Here is a 16,597-nt window from a genome sequence, read left to right as displayed (position 1 = left end):
CCGCTTTATCTTCACGGTGTCTGTTTCTCGACCGTGGTGATGCAGAGACTCACTCACGGGTGGGACAGACAGAGCCACCTGAATGTGAATGTCAGGAATCCTGTGGCCACGCCCAGTGGAGTTGCATGCAGGAGAAAAGTTTAGGTGAACAAACTTGCTCTGTGGCTGCCTGCAGGCCATTTGCATGAGACGATTCCAGAGGAAAAGCCAGTGTCAAACAAACTAATTTCAGCAGGTTTGCAGCGGAGTCTCTTCACACACAGGTCAGTACAATGAGATTTCTGATTAATGAAGTTTCTGTAGTAAAGGATAGAAGCACTCGGTTTTTATTTTCTGCACAAAAATAAATAATCAAATAGTGGGGAATCACCAGAGTACGATGGAGTATTAGTGTCACATTGAGATTTTTTTTTTTTACATACTTTGATAATAAAGTCATAGTTTTACGAGAAAAAAATCATAGTTTTACGAGATTAGTGTCATAATATAACGAGAAAAAGTCATAATTTTGTTAGAATTAAGTAGTAATTTCCTCCAAGGCCGTCTGGTTCTTTCTGCAGAATAGATGCATTTTCTTGCAATATTCTTTTCAAAGTCTTGATACGGATGACGATGTGGTGCTGATGTGCCTAAAGATTAAGTATCTCCTTGTTTGTGAAACATATACTGAAGTACAACTTCACAAAACGCTCCATGTCCTCATTTTAACAACTTTCCTCCTCTAAAACAACAGGGTAAAATATTATGACTTTATTCTCGTAAAATTATGACTTTACTCTCGTAAAATTATGACTTCATTTTTGTAAAATGATGACTTTATTTTGTAATATTATGACTTGTTAACCTTTATTTATTCTCGAGAGACATTGAGGTTACCCTCATTTTCAATGCCGTCGAGTTACAAGCCAAGATACAAGACATAGGCTACATTTAACAAGAAACAGGAAATACAATCATTTAAAACAGTTACAACCAGAGACACACAGCTATCCGATAACCAAGCTCCTAAACTCGGTGAGAGAAGGAAGCGTGTCTAATTTCAGGATGTGCTGCCAAGAGTTAAGTGCATCATAACAAAAGGCAGTTTCACCATACTACATGATACTTTTTCTTGTAAAACTATGACTTTATTTTTGAAGTCTGTGAAAAATATTCCGTCATACCAGAGGTCCCTGATATGATATTATAATGACACTTTGGCTCAATTCTCCAATGAGAAAATTATTCTTCCAAACATTAATTCCAAATTACTGCATATTTAGTTTGTCTTTCATTCTGCACAAATATCACATGTACGTCTCAATCAATTGTGAAAACCTATCACACGTTGAACCAACCAATCATAATCAAGTTTGTTTTGTTTTTTTTATCCTGGTTGTTTTCAGAGTATCAACATGTCAGACACCAGCTACCTGCTGACGGAAGACAAGCTCCTGTGCTGCATCTGTCTGGACGTGTTCAGGGATCCGGTGACGTTACAGTGTGGACACAACTTCTGCAAATCCTGCATCACGGAGCACTTGAACTTTAATTCCCACCGACAGTGCCCCATGTGTAAAGAGCGCGTCGATAAAAAACATAAACTTGTGGTCAATACGTTCATATCAGAGATGGCTCTGCAGTTCAGACAGTCGGCCGGAGGGAAAGTCGAGCAACACGAGGAAACATGCAAACCAGGGGAAGTTCCTCGCAATCTTCCCATTCCCAAAGCTGCACCAAAGCTGCAGTGCTGGCTGCTGTTGGCGGTCGCACTGACGCTTCTAACCGTCTACTTTGCAGCTAATTTAAAGCTTCATCAGATCGTGTCCAGCCTGAACGTTCATCAGCTGTTTGGTTCTGTCGAGGAGGCGGCGAGCAGCGTGTGCACCGAACATTACAAACCTCTGGAGCTCTACTGCCGGAACGAGCAGACGTCCATCTGTCGCTCCTGCGCCGACTCCACTCACAGGTTCCACCAGGTGGTTCCTCTAGAGGAGGAATACGAAGTAAAGAAGGCGGAGCTCAGGAAAACAGAGGCAGAGCTCCGGCGGGCGATCCGGGAGAGACAGCAGAGGATTCAGGACGTCGTACATTCGGTGAAGCTCAGCAGAGAAGCTGCAGACCAAGAGGTGGCAGAAGGCGTCAAGGTCTTCAACGCTCTGACAGAGTCTGTGGAACGAGCCAAGGCGGAGATCATCGCAAAAGTGGACGAGAAGAAGAAGGCGAAGGAGAAACAGGCCGTCGGTCTGGTCAGAGAGCTGGAGCGGGAGATCTCGGAGCTGACAAGGAGGCGTGGCGAGGTGGACCGACTGTCTCGCTCTGAAGACCACCTCCAACTCCTCTGGAACTTCTCATCATCCCTCACTGATCCTCCTCCACCAACCTCCAAGGAATGGACGGAGACCAGCGTATGTCCCGCGTCGTACGACGGGATCATCAGGACGACGATGGTCGGCGCCGTGAACCGTCTGACGGAGATAGTCGGCCGAGAGATGAGGAAGCTGCGGGAGGCCGAGCTGAGGAAACACCGGCGGAACGCGGCGGACGTGACGCTGGATCCCGACACGGCGCATCCTGCTCTCGTCCTGTCCGACGACGGCAAACGAGTCCATCACGGCGACGCGTGGAAGAAGCTCCCGGAGAGCTCCAAGAGGTTTGAGCCTGCAATCCACATTCTGGGAAAGCAGAGTTTCTCTTGTGGAATATTTTACTACGATGTCCAGGTCAGAGGGAACGTCGGCTGGACGCTGGGCGTGGCCAAACAGTCGGTCATCCGGAAGGGAGATATCACCGTAAATCCCGAGAACGGCTTCTGGACCGTCTGTCGGAGGAACAGAAGAGGGTACTTTGCACTCGACAGCTCTCCTGTGCCTCTCTCAGTGAACGACCATCCTGGGAAGGTCAGGGTGTTTGTGGATTATGAGGAAGGTTTGGTGTCTTTCTACGATGTGGACACTTCAGATCTTCTCTTCTCCTTCACTGGATGCTCCTTCACTGAAAAGCTCCACCCATTCTTCAGTCCCGGTACAAGTGACGGTGGTAGAAACTCCGTCCCCCTGGTTATATCTCCTGTCACTTGATCACCAACAACTTACACTTGGACTCAGAAGTGTTGGCGAAGTGTAGTAGCACTGGAATCCAGCTTGAAACTTGAACTCAACCTCGATGAGTCACACATTAGGTTTGCGATGTCTTACTGTTGTGTTGTCGACAAGGTTGTGGGCTCAAAGTCTTGTTTGATCAACCGTAAACATGGGTTGTAAGCAGCAAAGCAAAAAGACATCGTCATGTACTGATGAAACTGGTTGGTTGGTTGATTTTCAGCTGTAGCGACTCCAATCTTGAGAGTTTGGCCTTCCCATTTCAACCACTTGTGCTAGATTTTGGCCTTAGCACTTGTTTGGTTTTGCGTGTTCTTGTGCAAGGGTAGGGTGTCCCAATTCTTTTAAGAGCAAAGGGGAAGAGCTTTTCAACCTTTAAAACCAGCCCCTAAAGCGATAGTCCAACATTTTGGCAAATTGGCCCATTGCCATAATCCCTATAGTCATAGCAGTAGGTTTGTTACTATTTTATTTCTATTATACTTCTATTTTTAGAACGGCGGAGCAGAGCGGCAAGCTGCTCCCATGAGTCTGCCACGGAGACTCATGGGATTTCTTGGTTTCTCTCATCAAACTCATCAAATACACAATCCAACAACTCCAAAACACGATTTTTAGAACCACCATTCCAAAAATAGTTTGCACCGACAAATAAAGGAAACAAACCTACTCCTAGGGATTATGGCAATTGGCCAATTTGCCAAATTGTTGAACTATCCCTTTAAATCGGAGGGAGGCCAAGTGCAGACTAAGAATGTAGTGCAAGATGAAAAGTGCCAATGTTGTCTTCTGTTTTCTGCAATTCTTCTTTGTTGGTTCATCAAACAAAGAAAGATCATCAAAGCCCACACAACTGGTAACACAACCTCTGAGAAACAAAAGCAAGGCGCTGGAGGATGACATGGCTAAATGCCTGAAATTAACAAATTTATTCAGCGTATTGAATAAATTAAAATAAATAAATACAATTTTGTATATGTGTCTGTAAGTACGTGCGTGCATGTGTTCTGTGAACATGTGTTCGAAGGTTGTCCCTTCATAGTTGATTAATTGTTTGATTTGGACTTAGTTGTCTTTGTTGATTATGTTATATTGTAGGCTACACATAAAAAAATATACATGTTCCAATGAGGCACAGATTTGAAAATATGTGCCTTTGGGAAATGAAACACTATCTATGGACTTTTATGTACGGTCAAAGGAATTTTTTGACTTTTTGACTTCACTGTCAATTTGCTTAGATGGTTGTGTTGCATTTTATGTTCATAGATGTTCATGACAGATGTTCATATTTGGTTTTTGTTAGTGTATATAGCTGATGTTTTGGTTAACAACTCAGAATGTGTTAATGTATGTTTGCATGTGTAAACAAGCTGCAGGCTTGTTAAGATAATATACATTGGGGGTATCTCCCTTTAGAGGCCACTTGAAACCAAATGCTGGTGTTAAAGGCGGGGAAATGAGAGTGGGCCATAATCTCATCAGGAGTCGGTTGTGAAGTCAGGATTCACTCTGTTAACATGAAGTTTTCATTTCATATTCTAACAAGCCTTAAAAAACAGGAATTGTAAAAAGTATTTATGAATGAACGATTAATCCACCTATAAATTGATGAATAAATAATTATATGACCAACCCTATTCATGAGTTTCAAATGTAGTCCTAAGTTGGGGACCAACACAAGTGTTTCAATTTGAATTGTGTTTTTGATTGGCGTAGAACTAATTAATTAGTTTGAAACACCTGTGGGTCCCCAACATGGCAGGTGTAGGACTATATTTGCAACTCATGGATAGTTGAAATAGATTGGTGAACAGGTTTTTCAGCGTATATGTATATGTATATTCAAAGCAACCCGCACTGATGCCCTTATCTCCCTCATTTCCTATTATACACCTGTCCTCACATACGCTGAGAGGAACAAAGGAACTAGAGCTACCACATTGGTTTTGTGGTTTCAGTGCTGAAGAGGTCGTTGAGTGAGTGTTTGTTCAGCTGCACTCTAACTAACCCTAACCCTGTAGGTGATAAGGAGGATTTTAAAGGGAATCAATGCAGAGGACAGATAAGGGCCGCGTTTCCCAGATTTGTTAAGAAGCTCTTAGCGCTAAGATCTTCTTTGGAGCGCTCTTAAGAGCGCTGTGAAAGAAGAACGTGTTTCCCAGAGTCGCTCTTAGCCTAAGAAGATCTTTCACTAAGAAGGAAATATAAGATCGAGCTGACCCACTCTTTCGAGTCTTCTTAGCGACCAACGCTCACGTTTTCAAGGCAAATCAATATCACACTAAGCAAGATATTAAACAGTGCACATCGTATGTTTAAAACATTAAATTATGTGCCGAAAAAAAAAAAAAAAAAAAGAGATAAAAAAAAAAAAATAAGAACAATAATAAACTAAATATGAGGAATAACATGTGCTCTGCACATCAGGCACACAAATAAAATTAATCATCATCATTCATCATAACTTTTTACGCACACATCCACGTCCCATATCTGCATGAACATCAAAAACAACCGTTCTTAAATCAACCCCTAGTGTCGCTGTTTCATCGTGTTTTTACACAGTGGGCAGCTTCTTGGTGTGGTGGGGGCATCGCAAGCAAGGGTCAGTGTCACGGAGTGTGGCAGCCGTGACACTGATCCTCCTGTGCCATGTTATACTGGCACCAAAAAGACTGTCACGCATTAACACTCCACTGCCTAAATATATATGTAGCCTATATACATATGTAGCCTTGCATTGATCATTTAATGATGATGAGAAAAGAAAAACGTGTTGATCACCAAAATAATATTTTAGTGGGTGGATTCGAACCCAGACCACGGCAATGCTTCCACTTTCTTTTCCAGAGTTGTCTGGCTGTAAACCAGCCAGCCCCTGTGCACGTTTTTATTTTTTATTTTCACACACATCAATCACATGGTCACGCAGCCGTCTCGGCCGCATCTTTACGCGGCTGTGCCGTGTCATCTATGGCCAGTCCGTCACTGCCCGTGACCAACGCGGCAACAACAGCGGAGAAGTTTCTAATCAGGCCCGCGGACACCGGGACCTGTGTTAACCCCGTGTTTGGAAAGTGGAAATCCCGTCTTCGGTTTATTCATCGCCCGTCGGTGCAGCTGCGCTGGTCACTGTGTGTGATTTATGTGTGTATTAGGTGGCGTGTGATATAATAATCGATTTGCCTGGCATCGATTGATTCAGTTTCAGTACTGTGGTGGTGGACAGCTCCCGTTAAGAGCTTCTTAAGAAGCTTCTTTGGCGTGATCTTAAGAAGGCAGTTAAGAACGCATCTGGGAAACACCCGTATCTTAGCACTCCTTCTTAGCCGAACCCTTCTTAAGAGCCTTCTTAAGTCCTTAAGAAAGATCGAATCTGGGAAACGCGGCCAAGACCTTTACCCGCAATTCACTGCAGAGCAACTCAAAGACTTTCAGAGGGTATGCACGTGATGTAACGGTACTCGGAAGTCGCTGTGGAACATCCAATGAGTGGCAAAATGACAAGTGGCAGAGCCGCCAAAGTTTGAAAGCGATTTTCTCCAAGCCCATACAAGTCTGACATGTCTAACTTGCATGACCTAACAGAACTGCAAAACACCTTGAGGATACGCCTTACTTTGACCGAGTTGCATTCAAGATGGACTGATTAATTAGTCCTTTAACACACCCGACAGTTTGACTCATCAGAGTTTTTCAGTATAGAAGCGAGTCAGGTTTAAAGGGATAGTTCAACATTTTGGAAAATTGCCATAACCCCTATAGTCATAGCAGTAGGTTTGTTACCCTTTATTGTCGATGCAAGCTGTTTGTAGAATGGCGGAGCAGAGCCGTGAGCTGCTCAGAGCTACGCTACGGAGGCTCATGGGATTTCTTGGTTTCCCTCATCAAACTCATCAAATACACAATCCAACAACTCCAAAACGCTCTGGTGGACAAGTTAAAAGTAAAGTAAAGGTAAAGGTAAAGGTACTTTATTTGTCACATATACAGCTAGTACAGTGAAGTTGTGAGCTGCACATTCACCACGCTATGAGATAATAACAGAACGTTACCAGACAGAGTTGTCGTAGAGGGAAATTCATGCAAAACCTCTGATGCACGTTGCCTTCAGGGACAGTTTTTCATCAAGCAGTCTCTGTATTTGCCTCTAAAACAACTCTACTGCTATGGCTATAGGGATTATGGCAATGGGCCAATTTGCCAAAATGTTGAACTATCTCTTTATGTGTCCACTGCTCCTTCACCACATTGAGGGAGGTCTGTTTTGCCACTCAGTCCGAACAAAAGGAGCATAAACGCACACCCTTGACGGTCAAAGGTTTGATGATGACTTGATATCCAGATGGTTCAACAGGATCGCCCCGGTGCGGTGGATATGAAAAGTTAAAAGAGACTTCCTCTTTTCTTCTTTTGTTTTGGGGTGAAGTTAGAAACAGGCAAATCAGCATCGCTGCGTTTTAACCAAATAAAGTTTCAATTACACAGAGACAGTCGAGTGCGTCGGTGATGTTGTAGCTGTCGCTCAGCGCTCCGGCTTCATTAACTTCCTGTTTCTGCAGCTCGCCTCTCATCTCCTTGACCGTGTCTGTTTAAATGAGCTGTCAGTCAAATAATACCCCCCCACCCCCCCACCCCTCATCCTTCACTCCACCCCCCCGGGCCACAATTACTCTAACATCATTACCTCCACATACAAAAACACCTCAGTGCTGTCGGTGCAACCCTCCCCCCGACAGTGGGCGACGGGAACATCAGAGTAATGATTTAATCTTTGGGGCAAATGCAAAAGAATTGAACTTTAACAACTCAGCTGGTGTTTTACTGTTTCTGCTGAGCGTGCACTGTTTGTCTGCTGCACGGATTTACAGTTTCATATGAAAAGATGAAGGTTCATCAACATCTGTGACGATGTGACTGCGACCAAAACCGGTTTCTAAGGCTTTGTCTGTGGAAAAATCTGTGCGTCTCGGTCCGGTGCATTCACTTCACCAAGTCTCAGGTGTGACAGGCATGATGAATGTGATAAGGAGATGCTAATGTCAGTGAGATCCTTATCTTATCATCTTATCTGATGCAAACAGATCTCAAACAATGAAAGATGTTGAAAAAACACTGTTCTAGATCAATGCCAGTATGTGCGCAAGGCAGGATGTTTTCTAATAACAATTTGTAAGATAGCTGAGGGTACTAAATCAAGCTGAGACATAATTGTAAGAGACTACTAAGAGGCTACTGAAGAATTATACTGTATGTGTGGGTGCACCAATAAGGATAATCAATTGATCCACGATGGAGCTGCTAAGCTGGTCACTGATTGACAGTGTTCTCAACCAGGCGCGTAGGTTCTGGTGAGCCACACGAATACAGGACTGAGACATGCCAGACAACAAGACCAGGCTGTTGTTTACTTAAAGGTACATTGTGTAGGAATTACTCCCATCTAGCGTTGCGGTTGTATATCGCAAGGAACTCAATCGTATTTTTCATGCTGCATTCACGTGAAATTGGGCAGACGGCAGACGGACGACAGCTGCTGCACGTAACGGCATAAACAAGCCTCTATGTAAACAAGTGGTCCGTCAGCACCAGCTTTCTCTGGACTTCTGTGACTACAATGACATCTGGTTTGTTAGCGATGGCCGTCTGCCCGACTGCAGGTGAATGCAGCATCAGTGTAACGCTCCATTCCTCCTCACTGCGTTACCGTGGTGACAGCTCCGGTGTCTCCGCTGAGTTTCCGTGGTTACCTACCGTCACGCTGCCACTGCACGTAAAAACATGGAGACCACATGGCAGCCAGCACCGAGCTTACCCGCTCCATGGAGATATGAATGATATGAACGGCTCATTCAGAGCTGAAAGGAACACTTCACTTTGTTGATGGGGGGATTACTGGTTAATGAAAAACAGACTTTTGAACCAAATAATCGATTTTCGTGAATAGATAAAAGGAGAAGTTACACAATGTCCTTCTAAGATGGACCAATATGGACACGTGTACAGACACACATGTTATCTGTTTTTGACTGTCTGGAACTGGACTGCAGCTCTGTAGTACTATCTGCTGTTGTATCATGTTATGTTGGAATGTCAAAAGAAAAAATTGCGATGAAGAGAATGTATTCTGAGGGTACCGGGGGCGGGACTAGATAAGCTTTTGCTTCTCCTGCTTTCCCTTTAGGCCATGTTGCTGTATTAGGCTACTTAAACTGAGATGAAGTGTGATGAAGTCTGATTTAAAGGGATAGTTCACCCTAGAATGATATTTCGCTCATTATCTACTCACCCTCATGTTGACTAAGGGCTGGAAGAATTGTCAGAGTCCACCGTCCCTTCTCTAAGTTACAGGGGGTCTCGGCGTAGCAGTGCATTTCAATGCAACGGTTGCAAAGGGACACCAGAGCTCTTCGTAAAAAAACACACACAAAAAAACATCCAAATACCTCCATGATGCTCGTATGTAATGTCCGTCTTGTGCTGAAGCCCCAAATTGCGTAATTGTCCCGAAAAAAATTAAATAAGTCTATATTTTAAGCTTGTTTGTAGCGGAAGCTTCTCGAAGCTCCTCTTCCTGGTCCGTCCAAATCTCGCGTGATTTGCAGTAACCGCACTGACGCCGGCGCAAATCACGCGAGATTTGGACGGACCAGGAAGAGGAGCTTCGAGAAGCTTCCGCTACAAACAAGCTTAAAATATAGACTTATTTAATTTTTTTCGGGACAATTACGCAATTTGGGGCTTCAGCACAAGACGGACATTACATACGAGCATCATGGAGGTATTTGGATGTTTTTTTGTGTGTGTTTTTTTACGAAGAGCTCTGGTGTCCCTTTGCAACCGTTGCATTGAAATGCACTGCTACACCGAGACCCCCTGTAACTCAGAGAAGGGACGGTGGACTCTGATAATTCTTCCAGCCCTTAGTCAACATGCGGGTGAGTAGATAATGAGCGAAATATCATTCTAGGGTGAACTATCCCTTTAACTAACATGTCCGAAATGAATGAAAGTAAACATTTGTAATCTGAACTCTTGAGACTTTTACTCTGCAGAGACAAACTCAGAACATTTGTCTAGAATAGGTCTAAACCGACGACGTCTTACAACGAAGTACGTAAATAAAAACCTGGACTAACAACTTTTGTTTATTTGGTACATTTCATACACGGGGGCAGCAGCAGCAGAGCATGTGGCTGTGATGGTACCAAGATTGTGACCTGACCCACAACGATCAGAAACACATCTACAGTATGTGTGGTTTCTCACGTCACAGGAAGTTCCTCACAGAGAACAAAACACCTTTTACATTTCATTTACCACCATCTCTGTAGCTACAGTGAGCCACAAATGATCTGTTTTGTTATTTTATTTTATTTTTTATTTTGCACAAACCTCATTTAAAATAGTATAAACAGTTATTATGATTGTGATGTGCGAAGTATGAAACCTGAAAGGGCTTATATGAAAACCTCACCCATGAAGACAATAATCAAACACAAAATTTGTTACAAAGGCAAAAAAATAAGAAACAATTAAATGATAACAAATGAGTAGGAAGAAGAAGCAATCAACTGAGCGATTATATATTATGATTAAAAACAAAAAATCGAGACCAAACCAAAAAAACATGCATCTATGTAAGTTTATTGTTCATGTTCCAACACTAAAGGATCTTTCTGTGGTTCAGTATGAACAAAAAGAACTCATCACTGACAGATACATGAAGAACAGTGACAGTGGTGTGGATCCTAACATTAGAAAGTTTTCTTAAAGAACATATTCTGATAATACCAGTGAATGTTTAACATGACAGACAATGCAAGACAGGCTTGGGAGGGATTACATGCCATGATGGGCAGGGAACAGAAAAAACAAAGTATAAACATATCAGATTGCAGCAAATTTGTCAATGATCTGAACACTTTTTATGGACGGTTTGATGTGAGAGACCCCAAAGCAGGCTGTAGCACCGTCTGTGATCAGCTCACTGAGGAGGAAGTGGGTAGATGTCTCTCCAAAATCAAACCCAACAAAGCTCCTGGGCCTGATGGCCTTAGAGGAAGGGTGCTTAAAGGAATAGTTCACTCAAAATTGAAATTTCAGAGTCCTCCGTGTCTTCTCTGAGTTACAGGGGGTCTTGGCGTAGCAGTGCATGTCCATATAACGGTTGCAAATGGATACCAACTGTCTTCGTAACAAAAAGACACACCAAAAAACATCCAAATACCTACATGCTGCTCGTATGTACGTAATGTCCGTCTTGTATTGAAGCCCCGAAATGCGAAATTGTCCCAAAAAAAGTTATATTTCAAGCTTGTTTGTAGCGTGTATTGTCGCCGCTGTTGTTCCCAATTCATATAAATGCTATGACTGTGGATATGAACAATGTTAAACTGTTAAAATATGCAGATGACATGGCCTTGGTTGGGCTTATGTCAGAAAATAATCCCACACAGGAGGAAGCTTATATTTGAGACAGGTCTCTGTACTGCAGGACTGGTGCCAGTCTAGCTATTTGGAAATGAATGTGGCCAAAACAAAATAACCCATAATACAAACAAAGGGAGTTACTAATGTTACCCCTGTTGCCCTTAACAACCAGATTGTGGAGGTTGTTGATCAATTTAAAGGGATAGTTCACCCTAGAATGATATTTCGCTCATTATCTACTCACCCTCATGTTGACTAAGGGCTGGAAGAATTTTCGGAGTCGTCCGTCCCCTCTCTGAGTTACAGGGGGTCTTGGTGTAGCAGTGCATTTCAATGCTGATACTGATACTGATACTGAGACCGACTGAGACTCGAGTCGGTCTCAGTGCGAACCTTGCGCATGCGCGCTGGCAGTGGAAGACCGGACAACAGACATAGGAGCTAATGCTACAAACATGCTTGGAATGTGGACTTATTTAATTTTTTTCGGGACAATTACGCAATTTGGGGCTTCAGCACAAGACGGACATTACATACGAGCATCATGGAGGTATTTGGATGTTTTTTTGTGTGTGTTTTTTTACGAAGAGCTCTGGTGTCCCTTTGCTACCGTGGCATTGAAATGCACTGCTACACCAAGACCCCCTGTAACTAAGAGAAGGGACGGACGACTCCGAAAATTCTTCCAGCCCTTAGTCAACATGAGGGTGAGTAGATAATGAGCGAAATATCATTCTAGGGTGAACTATCCCTTTAAGTATTTGGGCACAATTATTGATCATGCCTTGAGCTTCAATGAGAACTCAGAAAGTGTTTTTAAGAGAGCAAACCAGCGACTGTTTTTAATCAGGAAAATAACGAGCTTTGGTGTAAGTCAACATATATTGGAAATGACATAGGCAGAGGCCTTGTATGTACCTTTTTAAAGGGATAGTTCACCCTAGAATGATATTTCGCTCATTATCTACTCACCCTCATGTTGACTAAGGGCTGGAAGAATTATCAGAGTCCTCCGTCCCTTCTCTGAGTTACAGGGGGTCTCGGCGTAGCAGTGCATTTCAATGCAACGGTTGCAAAGGGACACCGGAGCTCTTCGTAAAAAAACACACACAAAAAACCATCCAAATACCTCCATGATGCTCGTATGTAATGTCCGTCTTGTGCTGAAGCCCCAAATTGCGTAATTGTCCCGAAAAAAATTAAATAAGTCTATATTTTAAGCGTGTTTGTAGCGGAAGCTTCTCGAAGCTCCTCTTCCTGGTCCGTCCAAATCTCGCGTGATTCGCAGTAACCGCACTGACGCCGGCGCAAATCACGCGAGATTTGGACGGACCAGGAAGAGGAGCTTCGAGAAGCTTCCGCTACAAACAAGCTTAAAATATAGACTTATTTAATTTTTTTCGGGACAATTACGCAATTTGGGGCTTCAGCACAAGACGGACATTACATACGAGCATCATGGAGGTATTTGGATGTTTTTTTGTGTGTGTTTTTTTACGAAGAGCTCCGGTGTCCCTTTGCAACCGTTGCATTGAAATGCACTGCTACGCCGAGACCCCCTGTAACTCAGAGAAGGGACGGTGGACTCTGATAATTCTTCCAGCCCTTAGTCAACATGAGGGTGAGTAGATAATGAGCGAAATATCATTCTAGGGTGAACTATCCCTTTAAGAAATCCTTTATTCCTCCACAGGCCATACAAGCTCTGAATATGTTATGATTATTTGACTGCACCATGGCAACCCCCTTAGAGGGCTGTTGTTGTCTATGCCTGTTTTGCACAACATTCAGTTTGTTTCTTGTTTCTACGTCTTTTAAGTGTATGCTGTGGAGTGCTTTGATTGTTTCATGCTTTGTTGTCTTGGAGAGGCCGAAGACAAAATTTCCACTATGGTGGACAAGAAAGTCTTTCTATTCTATTCTATGTATGAATGGAAACCTTCAGCAGGAAGTTGGAAGCAGTTCATAGTCCATGTTGACACTTAAAACAACAAAGATAAAAGGTTTAGTAAAGGTGTTTGCCAGTTAGCTATGCCAGCATTGTGGTTTGATATAAACATTGATGAAATGACTCATATTTCACATAAGAACCTGCTCTTTTATCTTATACAAGTTACCTAATTCAAACGTCAACGGAATCGATACTCGTCAACATTTAGGCTTGGTCCAAAAGTTTAGTGTTTTGACCTAAAAAACTGTTTTTTGGCTGTAAAACCAACACACTCCTTCATCCAGCCATGCAAATCCACATGCACGATCAGGGAGGGAGTGGGTACACATGATATTGATCACATAACTCTAATGTTGTCCCTTATTGGTGAAAGTGATGCTGTTACAACCATCCCCGGTCTCCCCTGAGGTTTATTCTGTTGTTGTGTTGTAGTCCAGAGCTGCAGCCAGCAGGTGGCGCCAAAACTCCACGAAACGAATAAACTGGTGTCTGTGACGCTTCCTGTCTGCTCTCTCTCTTTATTTTTAATTACATCATGACTTATAGCCCACAAAAAATAAATACAACAATACAGCTTCATTTCAACTCTACTGATGATGTCACAGAAACAGGTTAGTGGTTTTGATGATGGTAAACAAACTGTATTTATATGTACAATTTAAAGTGTTTTCACTCAGGTTTAATTCTTCTTTTGTAAGTAATTTATATTTTCCAAGCTCCAGTTTACAATCTTTTACAATGCTATGAGCTTTATATTAATTATGTATCAATATATTCAAGTCGTTTGCCATTTAAAGTTAATGACAGAACAAAAACGTCAATTCTTTTACCAAAAACCAACAAGACTTAAACCTATTTTCTAGATTATCATTGTGAAAAAAAAAGAATGGAAAAGTGAAATCAAGCTTTTAAAGAGCTGATGTCAGTATATTTTATATTAAGGACATTTTTATGGTGGAGGTTTTGGTGTGTTTTTTTATTCTACCACTTGGGGGAACCAAAGTTTTTGGATTGAATTGAATATTCAGCAGATTTAATGTAAGTGAATCACTGAACCTTCTCAGTCTGTTAATTTACCTCCAACCTCCACACAGACGACGACCTGCAGAACCACCTGAAGGACTCTGACCTCGGGCCTCCTACAACCTCCTCCAGGTCGCCAACAAAACACACAAATTCCTCAAGGACTTTAAAGACTTCAAAGCTTCTTTAAGGATTCCTACAAACTAAATCTTAACGATGTGCGTGACCTCCAACATCTTCAAGTGCCTCCTCAACTTCTTCTGAGCTTCTACATCTCAATTGAACCTCTTGAAGGCTCCTCCAGCTTTAGACTAAAGCCACGTCCACCACACAAACAATGGGGTATGACAACTTTCCCAGAATGCACTGGATACATCAGCAAGATGGCGGCACAAGAAACCAAGGAGATGCAGAACTGTTACAACTTTGAACCATCAACAACTCATTTTATGTCCAATTCAGTCTCATGTCCATAGATTATAAACATGTTCTTCATATAAAAGCTTATAAAAACTTCTCTCAGGAGTTTTTTGTGACATTGCCTACTGTGAACCACGATTGTAATGTGTTGTAAATGTGTAATAATGTGAATGTGATCGTATTACTTTCTTTGTTTTTTCTTTTCTTTAAAAAAAAAATAAGAACAAAACTTTTTATATATCGTACTTGTACTTATGGTTTCTTTTTCTTAACCTGCTTGTTTCTATTTTAACATAGGGGGACTGGCAATGGAAATTAGCTTGGTAGCTAGAATTGGGTACATTTGCATTTTGTTTTGAAATGTGTATGGATGTACATTGTCCCTCTCCATCAAATAAAACTGAATTGAATTGAACATTTGTTGAGGTTAAATTGTTGCTGCAGATTCGACAGCAGTCCCACGTCTTCACGTTTCTTCATGTTCAGTCCCGGCGGCCAGGGCGGGCCTGGACGGGCCGTGCCCAAAGCTACTACCCGACCATCACCGCAGCACTGACTGAATCTCTGAGGTCCTGCTCATCAAGCCTGTAACACGAACACGCGCGGCTCGAACCAGCGCGTCCACACCTTACAGTCTATGGTCCAAGATAGGCTAATTCTATAAATCATAGAAGGCTGAAAATCTCAGGACATGTCTGATCCAACTATTCAGCAGCATAAAGCTGAAGCATGTGTGGGCCTTCTGTCATATAGATATCTGACAGTAGCTCCAGCTATCAAGATAGAGATGAGAATAGGGCTGAAGTGGTGGAAGAAGACTGTGTGGCCTGAAAGAGGAACATGGTGAAGCAGAGGAAAGGCTCGTCACCGGCCGGTCCAGGCCAAAAGACTTTTAAAAAATGAGTTTCATTTTCATACACTTCAGGCATTCTTGCAATTACAATGATAGGAACCTCAGTCAGTAGGTACATCTGCTTTAAAAAAAAAAAAGAAAAAAATCTGAAGCAATATTGTCATTTCCCTCTATTTTAGTACAACCAGAATGCCTCAAATGTGTTAAAGGGGGGATCCTAAATTTCAGATTGTTTCCTGCATCAGAAATTTAAATGACCAAATGTCCAAAGCTTCTTCACGTGACCTTTGATCCTCCTCCGTGACTCATACAACAAGAGTCTGGAGTCTGATTCATTAAGATGTTACAAGTTCTTGAAGAACCTCTACTTTCAAAACCCATTCAATCAATCAATCAATCATTCACACAATCAGTCAAACGTTATTTAAAAAGCACTTTTCATGCACAAAGAAGCAGCAAAGTGCTTCACTTAAAACATTAGATACAAAGATACACATAAAACACTGAGGAAACAAACAGAAGAATGGATAAAAGAAGATAAGAAAGAAAAATAGAAAGAAAAAACGTAATAAATAAATAAAAATGGCTGTTAAACTGTATTTAAAAAGTCAGTAAATGACTATTAAATGATAAAAAATAATAAAATTAAAAAAACAATAAAAAGTGCAAATAATCTGATTGAAACCTCCTCCATGACACGTACAACATCTCCCTGGAAAGTCTGCAACAGTTTCAAAGATCCTCCATCATGACCAACACACTGACTGATGATCAATATTCTGATCACATTTACTTTGGATCAATATCAGACTTTGTAATGAAGTAAAACACACA

At 42.1% G+C, this 16,597-nt stretch overlaps 2 protein-coding genes across 2 annotated transcripts in view; one reads left to right on the top strand and one right to left on the bottom strand.

Moving 5' to 3' along the window:
• The window catches only part of dclre1c (DNA cross-link repair 1C, PSO2 homolog), a 476,875-nt gene that overhangs the window by 409,792 nt on the left and 50,486 nt on the right, over positions 1 to 16,597 (bottom strand). The window lies entirely within an intron of this gene.
• Positions 1,395 to 3,059, top strand: LOC311006496 (E3 ubiquitin-protein ligase TRIM21-like; the record flags this gene model as incomplete). The annotated part of the gene is made up of 1 exon (XM_083999344.1): positions 1,395 to 3,059. The coding sequence occupies one exon, from the start codon at positions 1,395 to 1,397 to the stop codon at positions 3,057 to 3,059; it is 1,665 nt and encodes a 554-aa protein (XP_083855470.1).

This window comes from Trachurus trachurus (genome assembly GCF_905171665.1).
Source record: "Trachurus trachurus genome assembly, chromosome: 23".
Taxonomy (NCBI): Eukaryota; Metazoa; Chordata; class Actinopteri; order Carangiformes; family Carangidae; genus Trachurus; species Trachurus trachurus.
Note: the sequence above shows the minus strand (reverse complement) of the source record. Positions and strands in the feature narration are given on the sequence as shown.